The sequence below is a fragment of the Anastrepha ludens genome, chromosome X (genome assembly GCF_028408465.1).
Source record: "Anastrepha ludens isolate Willacy chromosome X, idAnaLude1.1, whole genome shotgun sequence".
Lineage (NCBI taxonomy): Eukaryota > Metazoa > Arthropoda > Insecta > Diptera > Tephritidae > Anastrepha > Anastrepha ludens.
In genome coordinates, this window is record NC_071503.1 from 82,392,576 (window position 1) to 82,414,926 (window position 22,351).

A 22,351-nucleotide genomic window follows, 5' to 3' on the forward strand; every position below is an offset into this window, starting at 1 on the left:
TTCGAGTTTTAAGCATGTTGTTTATCCAATCCTTGAGACCTATGCCCGTCCCTAACGTGTTAGAGGCTCAGTAAAGGAGCTTGTATTAACGTTGTTGAAGACACCCTGTCGATAAAGGCGAAAAGTGAGTATTGTTTGTATTCTATGCTTCTCTCTATCGTACTTATAACTTCATGAAGAGCTGTATCTGTAGATATTCCTTGGAGATAGGTACCTGTATGTTGGGATTTTTAAATTCTAGTGTTTGTGATCTTCTCTCTAAGATATGCATGAAGCCTTCGTTCAAGAGTTTTGAAGATAAAAGACTATAGACTAAGTCTTTCGCTGTGTCATGACTACGTCTACAATTTTGGGAATAAAAATCACCTTAACCTTTCTCCAACTTATTGGAATATGCCCTAGCATAAGACTTTTTTTGAAAAATATCTCTAGCCATGGAATCGTCATTTCTCGAGTATTCCACACAATACTTTAAAGTTCTGAAAACTGCAAACTTAACTGTAATACTTGCAATTGAGTAAAGTATGGAACGAGCTTGTTTCATCGGACTTACGTTATAATCTGTCCAACAAGAATGGGGGGGAAATTTGTATTTTAAAGCTTAAATAATTTTTTTTTTTAAGTTTTAAAACACAGTAAGCAAATAAATAAGCACAAAAGTTTTAATATCATTCCGTGGGAGATGCAAGTTGCAGATGTCAAAAAGTTAATTTAAATGAATTTCCTTTAACACATAAGGATCCCTCTTGCAGTTTTTTTTCAATATATTTTATTGTTTCAATTATCTTAACATTAAATTACTCTTAATAATCAATCTCGTGCGACCTTCTCTAAAACCAATATTATTTAACAGTTCCGCATTAACTTTATTTGTTTAACAGCAAAATGTAGCCACAATTAATAATTACTTTTGTTTTCATGCTAAATTTGAAAGAAATTTCCCAAAAATACACCTGCTTTCCAAAAAAGCAAGAACCTATTGCGTACAATAACTAAAATCAATTAACTGTTTGTGCACACGGCAGTTTTAAGTGACGAATAAATTAGAAAATTCTTTGGATATATACATATATATTGTATTATATATTAAATATATTATATATTATATATAATATATTATATATGTATTATATATAATATATAATATAATATATTATATATTATACAATATATTATATTTATATTACATATTGTATATTATATATATATATTATTGTATATTATATATTACATACTTTATTATATATGTATAATTGGTGCTACCCTTTATTGTGTGTTTGCCCGAGCTCCTACTCATACTTGAGGTGTGCGTCGTAAGTTTCCACCGAAACTTACTGTTGTGTTTGCTACCGTTAGCGTATTTAAACGCAATGCAAGTATCATAATCCAAACTCATTTTTCGCATTGTGTTTGTCTTCGGTTTGCATGTATTTTAATATTAATAGAGTTCATTAACGCGATTTTTACCCTTTTGTTATTGCATTCCTATCGAAGCATGGCAACAATGTTTCCAGCTTATCAATATTGAGACTATTTGGTTAGCTACCGACGTCTAAAAACTCTTTTTCTTCTTAATTGGTGCGATAACCGCTTAGGCGATCTTAGCCGAGTTTAGCAAAGTGTGCCAGTCGTTTCTTTCGCGTGCTAACCGGCGCCAGTTGAACACACCAATTGAATCCAAGTCCTTCTCCACCTGATCTTTGGAACGTAAAGGAGGCCCTGTTCTTCCTCTCACCAGCCGGTACCGCATGGAGTACTTTCAGAGCCAGAGCGTTTGTATCCATTCGGACGACATGACCCGGCCAACATAGCCGCTGGATCTTTATTCGCTGCGCTACGTCTATGTCGTCGTAAAGCTCATACAGCTCATCGTTCCATCTATATTCGCCGTTACCAGCGTGCAAAGGTCCAAAAATCTTACGCAGAATCTTTCTCTCAAACACTCCAAGCGTCGCTTTATCGGATGTTGTCATCGTCACTGGTTCTGCGCCATACGCTAGAACGGGCATGATGAGAGCTTTTTAGAAAGTTAGTTTTGTTCGTCGAGAGAGGACTTTACTACTCAATTGTCTACTTAGTCCAAAGTAGCACTCGTTGGCAAGAGAAGTTGTTTTCTGTGTTAATGCTGGTTCCTAAATATACGAAGTATTTTACAACCCCGAAATAATAACTGTCAACAGTGGCGTGGGTGCCGATACGTGAGTGTGTCGACTGTTTGTTCGATGACAAGAGGTACTTCGTTTTGTCCCCGTACACCACCAGACCCATTCGTTTTGCCTCTTTATCCAGTTTGGAGAAGGCAGAACTAACAGCGCGGTTGTTAAGACCGATGATGTCAATATCGTCGGCATACGCCAACAATTGTATGATTTTATAAAAAATTGTGGCTGGGCGGTTAGATTCCGCGGCTGGTACGATTCTCTCCAACATCAGGTTTTAGAAGTCACACGACAGCGAGTCACCCTGTCTGAAACCGCGATTGATATCAAACGGCTCGGAGAGGTTCTTCTCAATTCTGACGGCGCTGCTCGTATTGAGCAACGGCATCTTGCATAGCTTTATTAGTTTGCTGGGGATACCAAATTCAGACATCGCGGCATACAAGAGCCTCCTTTTCGTACTGTCGAATGCAGCTTTGAAATCGACGAAAAGGTGTTGTGTTTCGATTCTCTTTTCATGTGTTATTTCAAAGATTTGGCGTATTGTAAATATTTGGTCGATGTTAGACTTTCCAGGTCTAAAACCAGACTGATAAGCTCCAATCAGTTGGTTGACGGTGGGCTTGAACCTTTCACACAATACGCTCGCTAGCGGTTCTAGGCGATATTTATTATACTAATCCCGCGTTGATTGGCACAGATTGCAAGATCACCCTTCCTATGGATTGGGCAGAGCACACTTAAATTCCAATCGTCTGGTATGCTTTCATCCGACCATATTTTGTATAGAAGCTGATGCATGCATCTTAGCAGCTCCTCGCTGCCATGTTTCAATGGCTCAGCCAGCAGTCCGCCAGTTCCCGCGGCTTTGTTGTTCTTTAGCCGCGTTATCGCTATTCTCACCTCGTCATGGTCGGGTAGCGGATCGACAGTTCCGTCTTCAACGATTGGGGTATCGGGATCTTCGCATTCTCTGTAACATACGCAGCTGTCACTATTTAACAAGATCGAGAGTTCGAATGTTCATTCCATAATTTAAGTACCCTGTGGATGTCAGTCACCAGATCACCGTCTTTGTTCTTACAAGAAAACGCCCCGGTCTTCAAACGTTCTCTAAACCGCCGAACTTTCTAGCAGAATTTTCGGGCGTTGCTCCTATTGGGCAGCATCTCAAGCTTCTAATACTCACGTATTTCGGCCCTTTTTCGCTTCATTCTTATATTACGTCTCGCTTCCACGCTTATTTTCTTTATTTTTCTTTCTTTCTGCGGCAGCGTGACATTCTTCGTCGTACCAACTGTTTTTTCGGGCTCGCCGGGATTCGATTACTTCTTCGGCGGCGGTACATAGAGAACGAGAAATGTTGCTCCATTGTTCGTGCATGCCGGTTTGTTGGGCACTACTCTCTGAGAACAGGAGTGAGAGTCGAGTGGCGAATCTTCTGGCTGTATGTTGTGATTGCAGCTTTTCGCTTGTGAACATTCTTTGCGTAGGTAGATGCACGTTTTTTGCTGCACAGGAGCGTGTGCACAGTTTCGCTGCAATAAGGTAGTGAACCGAGTCGATGTTGGGTCCTCGGGACATACGTACATCTAATACACTAGAAGCGTGTACTCCATCTATCACAACAGGATCGATCTGGTCTCGTGTTTTTCGATCAGGAGTCAGCCAGGTAGCTTGGGGCCCCGGCGAAGTCAATCAACCTCTGTCCGTTACCAGATGTTTCGTTGGCACAGGCACCCTTCCCACTAAAGGACGTCTAAAAACTATACGTATATATACACAATATACACAAGAATTAAACAAACATATTACACTATAAACACGACTTCCATCAAATACAAAATTGCATTTGCAAGCCCAAGGTTTGTCTTTGGTGGAAACGTGTTATTGGCTTTCAAAGCGTTAGCTCACGAGTTATTTGAATACATATGTACAGTTTGAAAATGAAATAGAGAGAAAAAATGAAGCGCATTATCAAGAATTTTAAAAACTGAGCTTTTGCCGCTAACAAACAGCTGTGTTTTACGAATGTATATAAGCTGATAATCTGCCATGAAACAAGATAAAAAATATATACCGTTCGGAGTCGATTTAAAACTGTTGGTCCCTTCATGTGTGGAACAACATCAAGACGCACACCACAAATTGGAAAAGGAGTACAGCCAAACACCCGCAAAGGGTTGAAGCGCCTATTCTATATATAATATTTATATAATATTTATAAGCTGATTTAGTAAATTTAAGGTGGTCTCAAATAGATGCATTACTAAAGGTGCGTAGAAAAATTTACGATTTGCGTAGGTATATATGCAGTATTCGTTGGCTTATGGCGTAGTGTACCGTGTCATACCAGCTGCTTTTTATCGTGACCGCATCAAATACGACCTTACACCGCGCCGGTGGTGCCGCACCTGTTTGAGAGCAACTTTATTCAGGTTCTGTTTTAAATAAATAAATAAACCAATGATTCTTTCTATTATTTATGTTAGTATACCAAACGCAATGATAGATTCGTTTGTATTAAAATAATCTCATAAATTATGGGTATTTCTCATTTCTAATTAAGATAAATCTTCTTTCACCTTCGGTTGCATTGTGTATCTCCATAGTTCAGGTTTTTAATAATTTTCCACAAAAAAAAGTTCATAAGAGCTGAAAACCGTAACTTTCCTTCTTCATTCGCGAAAAAAGTCCAACCCACGAGCTGTTGGCGCAATAATAAATTTAACTTTATCTTTCAGCTCAGTCAAGTAAATTAAAACCATGTAACTACATTCTTTTTTGTTAAAGCCAAACTTTTCACATTTTTTTATTTTCAAACTTTTTATATGTCTTAATTCTTATTCGAAAGCTACATAAAGGAATTTGAACCACCCTCAAATATCTATATTAAGATCTAAGCCGCATAAATGATTTTATACGTTAGATAAAATTTATTATGCATCAGCTGCTTGAATAGCTAAATAATGAAACGAGATAATAAAGTAAAATAAATATATTTTCTACATAACTATTTTTGCGTGCTCTTGATATTTGTTTTACATGAGTTTTTCAACATATTCTTGGGTTTATATCAATTAAGGTTTAAATCAATTAAAAAGTGCTTTACATTTTAGTTAAATATCAACAATGGAGGATGTCAACAAATATTTAATTTTTTTATACTAGTTATTTAAAAAATTCCAATTCTTTTTTTAAATACTTATGATTTTTAAAGGATGACATTTGGTGTGGATCCAGATACACACATAGATTCATTAGAACAAGCCGAGGGTGCAACTGTTGAGGGAACATCAAAATGGTCATGCAAGTTGACAATTACAGGTACACATAAATCCAAATATAGACATATTGTATTTATTTAAAAGTATCAAAAACTGGTTATAAAAAGGAAAATATCCAACTTAATCTGAAATTTGAAGCACTTAGTTGAACCCAAAAATCGAGTTTCTGTGGTATCATTGCAACTAAACTACCCACTAACCTAACCTATAAACCACATTTTTACCAATCACTCGAAGACCACTTTAAAATCATCAAGTCAGTTTCCTTAAAAAATATCCAACAGATTTCCATTTAACATATTAGGTACGAATCCAAATATACATTCTTTACCATACATTTTCCAGGTGTTATTCTTAAACTATTCATTAAAGTAATTTTCACATACGCTTTTTAATGTATTGATTAATAATTGTGTCCGAAACTTTTCTTTAATCACATATTAGCCACCAAAGCTTATTATCGATATTTCTCACCACACAACTATCTTGCCCCGTTTGTGATATCAGCCTTTCTCTCGCACTCACTATCTATCTTTCTCTATCTCTTTATTTATCTGTCCCATGCAGAGTTTTTGCGAAGACAAATCCTTAAACAATAAAAAGCATAAGCAGCGTTCATACATATCTAGATATATTTGTAAACGTATCATGCTTTCAAGTCGTACATACCGAAGAGGATCGCTACTTCGCACAATATAAAGGGTTTTTCAATAAGGGCGGGTAGATGTTGAAATTGAATAAAATGGCTTTTTCTGTGTGGCACGTAGCGCCGTCCTGCTGGAACCACATGTCGTCTAAGTCCATATGGTTCAATATGGGCCATAAGAAATTGGAAGGGCCACCACGTCTACCGGAAAATGGGCGCAATGCGCGCAACGTTTGCGTTAATGAACACTCATTTTGATAATAAAGTCTTATCATTTGAACGTGCTGTTCAATCGTGTAACTTGCCATGATGATTTGGCATAAACAAAAGATTTGACAGAAGTCACCAAAACAAAATGGCTGCCACATGGCGCCAAAATCGACCCGCGCCAATTGAAAAACCGTTTACTATAAGCACCTTGCGATATGAGTGATTGAATCATAAGGCCTCTTCTATTCGCCACTTCTCTGCTCGTTATCTTTCTGCTCGGTTTACTTGACGAAAAATTTACACGTGAAAGCAGAAACAAAGTTACCGAGCAGGAGCCGCAGCTAGCGAGTATGGTTATACCTTATAAAACTGGTATAATTCACTATTTTAGAAACAAATGTCATTTTAGGCAGCTTTATTCTAGTGCTGCCAAGATTTGTTTATTTCTACCAGTTGCTTCATCTATTCGCTACTCGCTAACGCTTCGCGAAAGGAAGAGGCCCACATTACGTGCGTATATATGTATGTACATACATGCCCATCACTTAGTACAGGGTGGCAGAATTTGGAACTAAAAGCTTAATTATAAAATAACGTTTACCAAGAAGGCAAGTGCAGATTTTATTTCTTTTAAATTATTTCAGCTACGTCGGCTACACTTTAGGAATCTGGCCTCCGTACTTCGTGCCACTCGCTGGAGAAGTGATGTATGGATTCTATTAACCTCGCGAACGATATTTTCTTTTAGTGCGCTAGGTTTGTTTCACATATTTTAATTTTTATACTCTCAGAGAAAAAAGTCCATAGAGGTGCGATCGGACGACCTGGTGGTCAGGATGTGTTACCGAAACGGCTTATTAGTTATTAGAGTTATTTCCTTTAGGTGACCCATACCGCCAATTTTGCTTACATACACTTCCATTTAAATGAAAATAAGATTCCTCACTCTAAAATATTGTGTTTACCGTACGAAATCGCTTCAACATTGTCCGGCAGAAGTTTTTAAGCAAATTCAAAGCTCTCGATGTTCGTCTGGGCTCCGGCCGTAGGTTGTTTGCCAACGAACTTGTTGTCCGGAGCACCTATGAATGAATCAAATCTTCATTTAAAGTAGTTCCACACGTATTTTTGCCGTTCGATTACGAACGCACGTTATTCATCCATCCATAAATGACTAGATTCGAAACTCGTTTTCTCGTGAGAGCGCTGAAAAATGTACATTATTTATAACATTCGTCAGTAATGCCACATCGGAAGAAATATTTAACAGGTAGTTTTTAAACAAAATTTTTAGTTTCCACGCCACCATTGAGGTTAGTATTTAGTGCACCCGTATATAACCTATGAGCAGAAAGTACCTGGAATGCTTAAGTAAAACAAAACAGAGTTAAATTTCAGGCAAATTTATTTTATTTCTTTCAAAATATGACCCGTCTGAAGCAACACACATGTGCCAGTCCTCCTTAAGCTCCTTCATCGCATTCTCTTTGATCTCCTCTATCGACTTAAATCTCCTTTCACGAAGTGGTAACTTCAACTTGGGAAACGAAAAGAAGTCGCACGGGGCCATATTAGGTGAATACGGTGCTTGCACGATGGTATTTACTTGATGTTTGGTCAAACAACCCAGCACAATTTGGGTTCGGTGCGATGGCACGTTATCATCACGCAAAATTCAAGAATTGTTTGCTCACATTTCCGGCCGGCCAGGCAGACACTTATGATCCGATGGCGCTAAAAAATGCCAGATGAGTGTCTTACAGTCCTACCAACATAAGACAAAAATATTGATCGGTTCCCAGGTGCGCGATTCGTTTAAATTAAATATTCCCGGTACTTTTTGATCATAGGGTATCTATATTACATATAATAAAAATAAGCAGAAACAGTATAAATAAGCAAAAGATTCAAAAATTGATATTTAAATGAAATTATTCAAAATTGAAATAAACATATAATATAATAATAATAAAGTAATGAACCCGAAAAACATAAGTATAAATAAAAAGAAGAAAGTGGGTAGCAAAAAATAAAATGCCGAAACAATGAACAGAATATGTTGAGGCAGATAACCTTTAATTTTTTATAACTTAAAAATAGTTAACAAAAGTATGTTTGTAAAATATCTCAAATTCAAATTCAATTCCCGTAATTATGCTTTTCAACCATGAAATATTTGCGTATATAAAAATTAAAAAAAAAAATAAATAAATAATTGGCGCGTACACTTCTTATAGGTGATTGGCCGAGCTCCTCCTCCTATTTGTGGTGTGCGTCTTGATGTTGTTCCACAAATGGAGGGACCTACAGTTTTTTATTAATTTTGCTTTCACCGAGATTCGAACCAACGACCTCTCTGTGAATTCCGAATGGTAATCACTCACCAACCCATTCGGCTACGGCGGCCGCTCATAATCGTATATAAAAATTAGCAGACATAAACCAACACTCTGCATTTAATAAAATTAATTATATGTAAAAGATACATATATGCACACAAGATGAACTAAAAGTAGAAGCCGAAATGTATCTAATAGTCTTAGGAAAATTCTAAAAACTCACTTTAATTTTAATTATTATGTTTCAATTCAATTCATATTAAGACAAATAATTATAAATATTTCAATCGCGGCATTTTTCCATCAAGCAAAAACGTTATGTTTTCGTTAGTTTCACCTATCAGCTGTTGATCATCCCATGAAGTGTGAATGCTGCCAAGTTTTGAAACGAGCTCCTGGGCGCGCTCTCACTCGAAATGAAAAATTCGCATTTTATTACTTATGCACCCATCCAGTGCCATAGATAATAATATGCGAAACTCTTTCATTTTGAGAGAGACCGCGCCCATGAGCTCGTTATAAAACTTGGCAGCATTCACACATTATGGGATTTTGAACAGCTGATAGGCGAAATGGCAGGCTGCCAGAGAAAACGCGCCAAAAATAACTAACGAAAGCAGTTCGTTTTTGCTTAATGGAGAAATTACGCGATGGAAATGTTTATAATTATTTGTCTTAAAATTAATTTAATTGAAACATAATTTAATTTGAAGGTAGTCTGTAGAATTTTCCAAAGCATTTTATATTCTTTTCGGCCTTTACTTTGAATTCCTCTTGGGTACATATATTATATGTATACATTTTACATAGATACATGTAATTTTATAGAAAACTGTGTGTTGGCTTATGTCTGTAAATCTGTAAATACATATTTTATGGTTGAAAAGCGTAATTAAGGGAATTAAATTAGAGTTTGAAATATTTTGCGAACATACTTAATTATTATTTAACTATTTTTTGGTAGTAAAAACTAACAGGTTATCTGTTTTAGCTTTATTCTTATATTAAAAAATTGCAATATTTCATGTATTTATTTATACATTTTCGAGATCATTACTTTATTATTATTATAAAGCAATTGCATATCAATTTAAGATAATTCCATTTAAAAATTTTTGATTTTTTAACTTATTTGTGTATTTCATGCTGATTGTGCTTATTTGTATATTATTATATGTGGGAGTATACGGGTGATATAAGGCAGAGAACGTTAAATATAGAGAATTCTCAGGAGCTACGAATAGTGTGAATTGTCAAAAATGAAGTCTAACCGCCGCCGGGGTGTGGTGAAACTTTTAACAGAGATGTTTAACAGCGATTTCTCCTTTAGCATATTGGCCCTGCACAGTTTTTGGCTTCTGTAGGAAATCAAATTGACGAATAGCCGACGGCATTTTGCAAAGTATTTGCTTGTGCATTTTTATGTTCCCTTGATAAACGAAAATTTATTCAATTTGTATTTTCAAACAAAGATGATGAAGAAAAATGATTGAATATTTATTATACGCGCCAACATTTCAAATCAAAGTAACTTGAATATTTTGATTTAATTTAAAAAAATACTTTATAAAACGACCTCTCACATCTTGGTATGTGCGTTTTAGTAAATTTGATGAAAATTTTTACTAATTTTTTGAGTCGAAATTAATTCATAGCATACAAGAGTTTTGGTATATCGACATATGTATTTACATTTGAATATGCATTTATTTGTTCCTTTGGCAAACCAAATTTTTTTACTTTAAAATAAATAAAGGAAAACTTCAAAGAAACGTATTTGCATATATGGGACAACTAAGTTCAATTGCATCTTTATTAAATATAGTGTTGCACGCATATGTGTGCACTGAAGCAACATGACCTACCTCACGAGCATCGCCTATATTTCATGTAAGTAACCTAATGATCAAATTCCTGCCTCACAAATGCTAAAACAAATTTCTTTTGAATATTCATGTACATATTTGTATGTGCGTATGTACACTTGGTGCCCATATCCTTCAAACAAATCAAAAAATTCTGCATACAAAACGCTTCATTACCAGGCACACAGGAAGATGGCATATGCAAATATAAATATTCGAATTGAATTCAAGCAAAACATTGCTTATTAATATACACATATGCATGTGCATACAACCGCACACACAGGGCACTCACTTTATTCCTCAAAATGCGTATGTCGTTCAAAGCTAAAATTCTATGCCTAGCGACTACAAGAACAAAATGCAGTCATATGGCCTCTGGTGACGCTCCAGCATGCTTGTCCAGCAGGCTTATATGTGTGCGTGTCGGGTGACACTCGTACTTGCTTCGTGTCACACATACTTGTTGTCGGCTTTTGAATGATGAAAATCAAAAATTTTAGATATTAGCGTCAAGCACCCGACACACACACATATAAGCCTGCTGGACAAGCATGCTGGAGCGTGACCAGAGGCCAATAGACGCAGGCGTAGCGGCCATCATTCTAGTTGCCATAGCGCTGAACAGTCGCGGCGGCGCCGAACAGTTTCAACTATTGTACTGTTCAACAAAAACTCATCATAAAAAAACGCAAGTACTTTCATTCATAAAACGAGCCGCCCATATGCCAATTTTCTCGACAATTCGAAAATAGTCAATATTGGAATATTTCGCGTAGAATTATTTGCCAATATTTGATAAATCTTGAATTTTTGTCAAGCCGAGCGCCCGCGGCATCGTACATATGTATGCATCAATATATGTACGTAAATATGTGTATATGTACAATGCTGTGCCAATGAATGAGCGCTGCGTCTATAAATGCGAGCTGGATTTCTTGAGAAGTTTTACCGTTTTATCTTGAGCTGTCGCTAGTGAGCCTACATACACACAGCATATACATATGCGCAAATGTATATAAATTCACAAATTTACATTTGCATATGCCATCTTCCTGTGCGCCTGGTAATGAAGCGTTTTCTATAGAGGATTTTGATCCAGTTGAAGGGAATTCAACAAAGTTTTGCAGACACCAGACAGACAGACATAACATATGTATATAATTTTGGTTGATTTGGAAAATTCAAATATATAGGTCATATCAAAAAGCTACCTAACATTCTATGCTTCTAATCACCAACAAATCCTTATCGACTGCTGCTAAATTTACATAATTCAGCCCCTTACTGTTAACTTTGGTGAAAAATGTGGCTGTGGTGTATCCCGTGCGCAAAACGAGTACCCCTCGAAATTCCACACGTTCCTGTCATTGAGACTTCTCTATACATTAACGTTCTCTGTATAAGGCTACTGGTTAATCGCGCACTATATACTAACCTCAATGGTGGTGTGGAAACTAAAAATTCCCAGTTTTTGTTTAAAAAATACCCATTCAAAGTTTCTTCTGGTGTGGCACTACTAACGAATGTTATTAAAAATGACACATTTTTCAGAGCTTTCACGAGAAAATGAGTTTCGCAACTAGTCATCTATGCCCACTGCGACATCGTGTCAATAGTCACCGACGTGCCGTAGTCCCTTACCGCAGCTCCTAGAGAGTACAAAACAAAAAAACAAAACTCATCACTGCGTTCTTTTAGTTACATATTTACACAATACATCGGTTTCTGTCCGTATGTGTTTGGTTGTAGGCATGATGGAAAGAATAATGAGATGGCGCCTATCGTGGGCCCGTTACTTTGCGCTCAGCGAATTTGACAACTAGTTACGTGATTTTAGCTCCAGTATGGCCAGATTACCATTTTCGTAACTTGATTTAGCATTTTTTTTTTGTTATTTAGTCTCGGAGTTCTAGTTCTTTCTTCATGACATTTTTCTAGCTGTTCTAATTAAAATGTCATGTTTATAATTTTGTAAAATATACATTTTTTAATAAATGTTTAAATAATTCACTCAGTTTTATTTAGCTTTACTTTTTTTAACATCTGTTGACATTGCCCGCGATTGCAGGTGTTGTTGGTGTTCTTCTGCTTTCGGCAGTCAAATCTCTCTTTCGCTACTGCAGTGTTGCCTAGCTTTGGATATAAAAACGCTCTAAAATGCCCATTCAAAGAAAATAACCCAACAAATTTTTATTGAATCACTTAAAGAACTTTGTATGCGTGACAAATTGTCTTAAAAATGTGCGATTTTTTAAATAAATGTGTTATGTTTATGTACAATTTAATTTATGAGGTTTTTTTGTTAAGCGAGACTCTTTTGTTAAGGGAACGACTTTTTTGCTATATTTGAAGTTATGTAACTAGATAAGGTACTCTTTTTGTAAAAATGTCAGTATGGTTTCTTTAGTATTTTCTTGTTTATTTTTACAATGAATATAACTCTTAATGTCCTATGTCTCACGAAGGATTGATGACCGGAAGAAACGATTACACCTCTATGGTTTTAATTCGCATTCAATAAATTCAAAGGCTTTTTAAAATGTGTAAAAAGGTTTTCAATTTTAAGAAGAGTTGAGAGAGTGGCATTTAATATTTTTTCATAACCTCAAATGGAGCCAAAAATTAAATTTGCACTTTCAAATTATCAAATTTTATAAGAGTAAAAAAATTTTCAATAGCACTAAAATCTTCTCAGAGTGACCTTTTTTAACCTTTTTTTTGTTGAATAATATAGTTTGTTTTTTAACTTAAAGTTTCGGTAGCTTTAACTTAAAAAAAAGAAACGAACACGAAACTTTAAAATTTTTGCATTTTGGGTATAAAAAAGCACTAAATTTATTGCGAAGAGCAAATGGTTGGCAATACTGCACAACTCAGCAAACGTGACGTCACGTACGCTCTGATGGACGCAATCTTCTTTCTATCATTCTTGGGTTGTAGGTACACAATGTTGCCATTGATATTTTTACTTACACACTTTTTCACACATCCGCGTTATCAGTTACAATTTGTCATTGTTTAATAAACCAAAGCCAAAACCCAACAAATTCAAATTGTTCATTTATCTATAATTAACATTATTCAACATTGTTTTTAAGTTATTTTAAAAAAAATTAAAATTTTTCCAAGTTTATTTTGTAAATGATTTCAAAATGTACTGTTTGGCAACACTGTATAGTGAGAGAGCAATCCTGAGAGGAATTTTCAAAAATCCAGCTATAAAAGCTACGATACTGCGGATACGGAAGGAAAGTAATTTTTCATTTACATGGGGCTCTCATTAGTTTGATGGCGATATGGGTATTAGATGAATAGTTAGTTCTCACTATATCTTCATGGAATGAGAGTGAGTTCGAAGAGGACGTTGGGGAACATTAAATATGATTCGTTCTAACAAATACGAATAATCAACTGCAGTGCTAATGATTTTAAATGAAAGGCTTGGGATAAACCTCAGATTTTCAATAGATCTAAGGTTTATGAGTAATGGGCGAGATGGTACGAGGGCGAATTTAAGAAGCATTTTTTCAACTTTATTGGTGCAAACTAATTGGCTGGTCTCCATATAAAAACAGCAAATTCAAGATGTGGATACGAACCAGAGAATTTAGACGCATGACGCCTTACTAAATTTAGCATGGAGTATGACTTCGATACTATATGACTGATATGCCTAGTTAAAGAGAACCTGCTATCAAAATTTACTCCAAGATCTTCAATTTCACTTACGCTCTTAACCTTTAACTTGCGACGTGGTAGTAAATTTTACACTCTCTTTTTTTTTGTTCTCTTAACTGCTCTCTATTTGAATTTTATAACCTCATATTCTCAGTACCTCATAGTTTAGCACGCTTTTATTATCAGTTTTATCTCGCTTATCGGAAGGAAGAGTAACGCGGAGAAATTAGACCGTCGGTGTAAAATTTACCACACTTTGTCGTAAGTGTAATATTTGCATGGACAATGTTTTACTACCACATCTTAGTTAACGTAAGTAATTCATAGAAAAAAAATTACTACACCTCTACGTTAGCGTTATATTTTAATTAAAAAAATGTTTACCACTAGTCTTTTTATAAATTAGCTGTTCACTTTTTAGTATTTTCTTAGGTAAACTTCCAATTATTAGTAAATAATGGCAAGTTCAAAAAATATAACCACAGAAGATATTACCAGACTATTAATGGAAGATGATGAGGTTTACGGTGACGAAATTTATGATGATGAAAGCGAATTTGATGATGAGGTCGTCGATACAAATTTTTTCCCTGAAATATGCAGTGATGGTGACTTAAACTCAGAAACGGATAACGATGAAGAAATGGGAACATCTTTTACAGAAGAAGTCGACAATTTGGGATCTGAAGGTGCTTTTTACGGAAAAAATCGTTTTAAATGGTCGGCACAAGAACCCCAGCGTTTTAGTAGGACTCCCTTGCATAATATCATAAGATTACCAACTTCAGTGGGTGCTTCACATAGCCAAGATGTTTTCCAATATTGGTCTCGGATTTTTGATGAAGATATCGAGAACAAAATCATTGAACACACCAACCGTAAATAAGCAGCAAAATTTGAGTCTACGAATGCAATTGAATCGAAACCTTTGGATAAAATTAAATTGAGGGCATTTTTAGGTCTATTACTTTATTCTGCTGTTTTTAAATTTAATAGAGAATACACAGAACTTATTTTTTCAACTGATGGAACAGGCAGAGACATATTCAAGGCCACTATGTCTAGCTTCGATTTCTCACCATACTTTCGTGCTTACGCTTTGATAATTCTTCTAATCGAAAAGAAAGGCTGTCACACGACCCACTATCAGCAATTTCAGGACTTTTCAATAAATTTATTGAGAATTGTAAAAAGAGTTACTCCATTGGCACTCACGCTTGTATCGACGAAATGTTAGTGCCATTTCGAGGCAGATGTAAGTTTAAACTTTATATGCCACAGAAACCCGCAAAATATGGTATAAAAATAATGGCTTTAACAGATGCTCGCACACACTATCTTTCAAAGGCCTACATTTATTATGGAAAAAACTCAGATGGTATAAACCTTACAAATTCCGAAAAAAAACTTGCAGTGTCTAGTAAATCGGTATTAAGATTATACAATTCTATAGAAGGAAGTAACAGAAATATAACTGCAGACAATTGGTTCTCATCAATTCAATTAGTAAACTTATTAAAAGAACGAAAATTTACTTATTTGGGTACTCTAAGAAAAAATATAAAAGAAATTCCTGCAGAATTTTTACCAAACAAAAGTAGACCAGTCGAAAGTTCTATGTATGGGTTTAAAAAAGATATTACACTTTTATCTTATGTTCCAAGAAAAAATCGTTCAGTGATTTTAGTTTCTTCGATGCATCATCACAAAGCAATTGATCCAATAACAAATAAGCCAGAAATGATTGCCGATTACAACAACACGAAAGGTGGAGTCGATGAGCTCGATAAGAAGTGTTCTATTTACTCGAGTAGTCGTCGTACACGACGTTGGCCTTTAGCTGTATTTTACAGGCTGGTAGATATACCTAAGTACAGTTAATGCATATACAGTACAATCGTGATAGTCCGACATTTCTTAATCCGACACGTTCGGTAATCCGACAACCTCATAACGTCTATGGATGAAATTGGCATTATTTTATTTTGATCAATCGTAGCAGAGCAGCAGAGGGGAATTGTGTTTTGTTTCCCGGTCACAACGTATTTGTCATTAAATTTGAACGCCGCCAGTTCTCTCGCGATTTCTGACGGTGTTGATGTGATTTTTTTCTGTCATTTCGTGTCATTAAATGGAACCTTCGGTAGTCCGGAATATTTGATAATCCGACAACGAGTCGGTCCCGTATGTGTCGGACTATCACGATTGGACTGTATTTTGAATCAATCTTCTCGTAATTTCCGTGAAATTTCTGGAGACAATTTTTTAAAAGATCTTGCTAGAAACTTAATTGTTCCACATTTACAAAGTCGAGAACACAACAAAAGGATAACTCGCTCTTTACGGGATATTATTCATACGATATTGGGTTCTGATTCTCTTCCAGAGCCTGTAATTACATTAAAGGAAAAACCTGAGTCGAGCAAACTATGTTACATTTGTCCTAATAAATTAAAAAGAAAAACAATACACACGTGCCTAGAATGTAAAAAACCAATGTGTATGGGTTGTAGCAAACGCTTGTGTATTAACTGTACTAATACTGAATATGACGAGTGACATAAAAATTTAACCAATATACTCATTGTTATTTTTTTTAAGTATTGAGGACTCGAAGCGTGTATTATTTTATAAAAATGTTTATATATTGGCTGTGAAAAAATGCCATTTAATTTATCCTTACGTTTTTTTTTTACTTTTTTATAAACTTTTTAAGAGTGCCTCTATATTTTCGTTGTGTAAAAAAGGCTGTTGAAATCAAATAAATATTTTTTACTGAACAACAAAAACTTTTGCATTTTTCTTTTAAATTACAGTAGCTGAAATTAATTTAGATCGGCCTATATAGTTATTTAGTAAAATTTATTACCACCTCTACATATACGTTGAAAGATTTCACCTCATCAGTTGAAGGTTTAATACACAATTCAATTAACCGTAACTTGAAGACAAACTGCTAAAAAATCTTTGAGGAAATCATTTGAAAAAATTTGCTCCAATTCAAAGAAAGTTGCGACTCCAAGTATCATAAGACAATACTGTCTATATCTTTCTAATGGTTAATCACATCCAATTATGGAAAATACTTTCTAGCCTTCCGCATAAAGTAGGAATTTCGCAAATGAAAAAAAAAAAGTACAAGAAGCATGAAAAGAGGTGGGCCAAGAACACTGCCTTGTCGTACTCAAAAGGAAGCAACAAAAGGGATTGATGCCTTTCCATCTATTGCAGCAACAAAAATAGGCAGAAATGCCGAATGAAAGCCCAAACAAGCAAGATTATTACTTAAGATTATATTGACACTTTGTCCGTGTAAATGTAATCGATTTAAAAGCCAGCTGAAAAAGACTTGAAACAAGATTCGCTAAATACGGCGAGATAGGAAACTGTCCATCTATCGGTGACAAACAGCGTGTTCAAGGATCGTTGAAACGTTCAGAAGCTTGGTCTGTAATTTCGAACATCGTTCTTATTGCCATTTTAAAGAATAGGGGTTATGAGCAGTTATGGGAGGTGTCGCAATAGTGAACAAAACTATTTTATTTTATCTATTTTCTGACGGAGGTTTCAATGATCGAATACTTAAATACCTCTTATAAAACTTTAATTTCGCGGTAGGGTATCTCCTTTCGCTAGTTCTTAAATTGTGCTTGATTCGGAATTAGTTATTGTTCCCCCTGCAGTTTATTTACGACAGTTTCTCACTAAATAGAATTCATCTCAAAATGAATTTATTAAAAAAGGCAGTTCAAAACAACACATACAGAGAAACCCTCAACAGAGAATAGCCTAACGAAGGCAAAAATACGCCAACAACTAAAATAATTTTAAGAAAATAAAAGCTTTAAAGAAAAATCAGTACACAAATATTCAATTCATTTTAAACCATTTTATTGGTTTTATTTATTTCGAAAAAATTGTGACATTACAAAGTTTAGTTTCGATTCGATGTTAATTGAAGTGCTGTGGGATACACAATATTTCTTGTTTTCCATCTGGTGCGTAGACGAATAAATCAGAAGGTTTTCCGACACGTGAGCAAGTCACATAGAGCTGTCCATGTGAGAAGCATGGATTCTCCAAATTTAATCCCCACACTTGTAATGATTGTCCTCGTGCTTTGTTAATAGTCATTGCGAAAGCGAGTCGCACCGGGAACTGTAACATTTGAAGTCGAATGGCATATCTGTCGGGATCATTGGGATACGTGGCAACAGTACGTCTTCACCTTTGAATTTTCCAATCAAAATTGTTACCTCGATAACATTGTTCATCATTTTCTTGACGGAGAGTCTGGTTCCGTTGCAATGCCGTTGTGGATTTATGTTTCGAAGAAGAATGATAGGTACGCCAATTTTCAATGTAAGGACGTGAGGCGGCATGCCTGGCAAATCAAGCGAATTCAAGAATTCAGTTGGACAGTTGAAAACATCGTCCTGATTCTCCACAGTATCGATGGACTTATATGTTGTCGGTTCACTGGGTATTCCATGTTGAATGGTGAAGTTGATGGTATTGACATCGAGGTCTTTGCCTGCTAATATAGCACGCGTACTGAGCCACTGTTGGTTTTTGAAGTTTTGTGCAATGTTTGGGAAAACGTTTTGCACCAATTCGTCGATGATTTCTGTGATCTTGCAGAACTTTGCTGGCAGGGTGATACATAGTGTAGGTTCATCAATTTCCATTCGCCCATTTCCAATATAATATAATTGTTTTGCAAAATTTCCAGCCGATGCATCCCGTTGTAGTTGTTTTTAAAGTCAATTTCTGTAAATGACATCATAGAACTGATGATTTAAGACATGCATTAAGTTCATCACCGGGTGTTGAACATGGTATAATGGGCAGTGTTTGTCGAAAATCACCAGACAAAAAAATGAGTCCGCCACCGAAGATCCGTCTGTTTCCTCTCAAATCTCGCAGTGTACGATCAAGCGCTTCTAATGCTTTCTTGTGAGACATTGTACATTCATCCCATATGATAATTTGACTTGTTTGGAGTACTTTTCCCATTCCAGAGTTTTTGCTGATGTTGCATGTTTGTGCCTCAGTGTTTTGCAAATTCATCGGCAGTTTTAATGCTGAATGCGCTGTTCGGCCCCCATCCAAAAAAGTTGGCGCAATTCCAAATGGTGCTATAGCCAGTGAAAGAAGAAAAGTCTTGCCTGTACCACCGGGCGCATCTATGAAAAATAGTCTACCGCATTGTTCTGTGATTGCACGCATAATTCTGTCAAACGCAATGCGTTGTTCGGGAATCAACTGCGGAAGATTTGTTCTAACGAATGCCCCCAGTTCGTCAGAATAATAGTGTGTTTCTCGTTACAAATCACGATCGAAAAGGTTGTTTGCAGGTCGGTTTGAAGCAGGCATTTCCAGTTGCACCAGTGCCTTGTTAGCGATAGCCAAACATATGTCTTTAATCAAATCTATGTAACATCTACGAACATGTCTTGTTCGTTTCCTCTGTAAAAATATATGGTCATACTAATTTTTATGACAATCGGTTGAACGGGGCAGAAGTTGCTACTCTGCAGCGCCACCTGGTGGCGAGTGGTATCAATGAGCATATTCTACAAACTGTCTCCGTGGAAAAGTACATATATAATATATACCAGTTTTTATAATAATCGGTCCAGTAGTTTTTGAGTTCATCGAAGACATACAGACAAACATTCATTTTTATATGATATACAGGGTGAACGATATGAAGTGTTACCAACTTCACTCCGCTTGTATCTGTAAAACAGCTCATGACATCAACGTCATTGTTCTAATGGCAGTTCAATATATTGTTTATAAGCCATCAAAAGCTTTTGCGTCTCAGTTTTGTTGAATTTTTTTTTCTGTGATGGAATTCAAACGCAATAGTGTGATTGCGTTATATTTGGCTGGAAAATCACAACCAGCCATTGTTCGTGAGCTCAGTCACCTCAAAGTGAATAAAATTTTTGATATGATACTGGTAGCATTGCAAAACGCTATGAAGGTGGACCAAAAAAAACCGCAACAACGCCAGAAATGGTTCGGAAAGTGAAGGCTCGACTTGCACGAAATCCACATCGAAGTGGAAGAAAAATGGCCAAAGAACTGAAAATATCGCAAGACAGCATTCGACGCATTTTGAAAAATGAGCTCAAGGTCAAGGCTTATGGTCAATGGTTTGAGCCGCAATGACCGCTGATGGACGCTCTCCAATCGTTTTTATCGAGCCTGGTGTCAAAGTGAATGCGACTTATTATCGGGAAAATGTTTTAGAAGCTGCTTTAGAGCCGTGGACACGCAAACATTTCGGTCGTAGGCCATGGACGTTCCAACAGGACTCGGCACCGTCTCATAAAACTCGTGTGAACCAAGAATGGTTAAAAGATCATGTTTCACACTTAATTTCGTCCACACAATGGCTTTCGAATTCGCCAGACGCAAATCCGTTCGACTATTCCATCTGGTCCATCTTGGAGAGCAAGGTGAGGACTAAAAAATATGCCAGTATGGATGCGCTGAAAAAAGCGATTATATCAGAATGGGCCAAAATACCTCAAGATCATATTCGTGCAGCATGCAACTCATTTTTTGACCTTTTGAAGGCTATAGTCAAGGCAAAAGGTGGTCATATCGAGCTAAAGTGAATATATGTTAAAATTGTAATCATTTTGAGCAATTTTGTCTTTGAAAACAATAAAAACTAATCTCTCACAAAACAGTTATGGTGTTTTGAATAGGTAACACTTCATATCGTTCACCCTGTATAAAGAAGAAGATTTACTTTTGTCACCTTCGAACTAACTCCTAGATATATATTTGTCAAAACAGGTACCGCGATTTCAATTTAAAGAAAAGGCCACAAGGAGGGCTGGATCTAGTGAATGCGGTGGCTGATCAATTATATTTATTGAATTTTTTTGCATGAAAGACGTTCACATTCATTACATTGTTCAACAGTGGATACTCAACACGAACAAATGATAATAATTATGAAATAGTTTTGAAGAAGTATAAACAGTTTGGCCGAAAGTGCAATTAATTTAAAGAAAGTATCATGTATAAATCGTCTTCAAATAAAATTTCTGCTCTAACACTTTTAGAGTAGAATAAAACGATGAAATTTAGTGTGGCAGATTTTAACCCTCTAATTTCTACTTAAATGGGAATTTGTGACCTGTTCTCAAAACAGCTATAATGGAAGGTCTATAATGAATGCTACAGAAAAAGCAATCAGAGGGTTAAAATGTTCAACGAAAATCTTCAGCAGACATTTCACGGGGGTTGTAGAAGCGCCGTACGGGTTATGATAAGTCCGCAAGAAATCTTAGATACAGGTAATATTTACACATTACAATTATAAGCATTAGAGCGGGTCGATTTGTGTGGAACGTACTGCCCATGGTGAATTTTATTTTTTATACAAAGAAATTTATATTCAGTTACATTAAGTTAATGAGCCAGCCATGGGGGCAAAAACTTTAAATAGAGGTTCTGGAAGACTAATACATTGGTTTGGACAAATAGTAATAGCTAAGTTCCGCTTTTAATTTTTTTACATACTCACCTTAAGTCAAAATATCTAAAAATTCTGACGTGATTCTTTTGTTATTTTTATACTTGCTAATACATGGATGCATTGCCACGTAAAGGAAATACAACCAATTAGAAAAATACTAAGTAAATCCATTTTTATTAATTTCTTATCTTAAACCAGGGGATAAGCAACATTTTAAGCTTTCCCATTTGGGGCATACCAAAATATAGACTAAGCTAGAAATAGTTGGTGATGGGAAAAACAAGGATTTTAAACAAACTTATTTAAAGATTTATTTTTTATCAGTAGGTATCATTGGAATACACATTTTCAGTATTTTTTCTCCTTTCCAAAGATTTTAAACACCCGTGACCCATGATAGTTCTATATTTCTCAGCTCAAAACTATAAGTAGAAATAATAAAGGAGATTGTCTTCTGCTTTCTGCACTTTTTTACGAAATCCATTATGTTAATGCGTGATAAAAATCTTACCAACCGGTTACTACAGGTTAAAGGTTAAGTTTTGTAATACTAACTCTACAAGTAGTAACTCACTTCACTCTCAGCAATCTTCGTAGCTCTCACGTTTTTAGCTGTTTTGGACAAAATAGACTTCCGGTTTTTAAAAGTACAAAGCCGAG

General features: G+C 35.8%; 1 protein-coding gene across 1 annotated transcript in view; it reads left to right on the plus strand.

The window, feature by feature from the left end:
- The window catches only part of LOC128869190 (uncharacterized), a 586,599-nt gene that overhangs the window by 302,373 nt on the left and 261,875 nt on the right, over nt 1-22,351 (plus strand). The window contains exon 7 of the mRNA XM_054111701.1: nt 5,380-5,486. Within this exon, the coding sequence (XP_053967676.1) occupies nt 5,380-5,486 (107 nt within the window). The remainder of the gene's footprint in view (nt 1-5,379; nt 5,487-22,351) is intronic.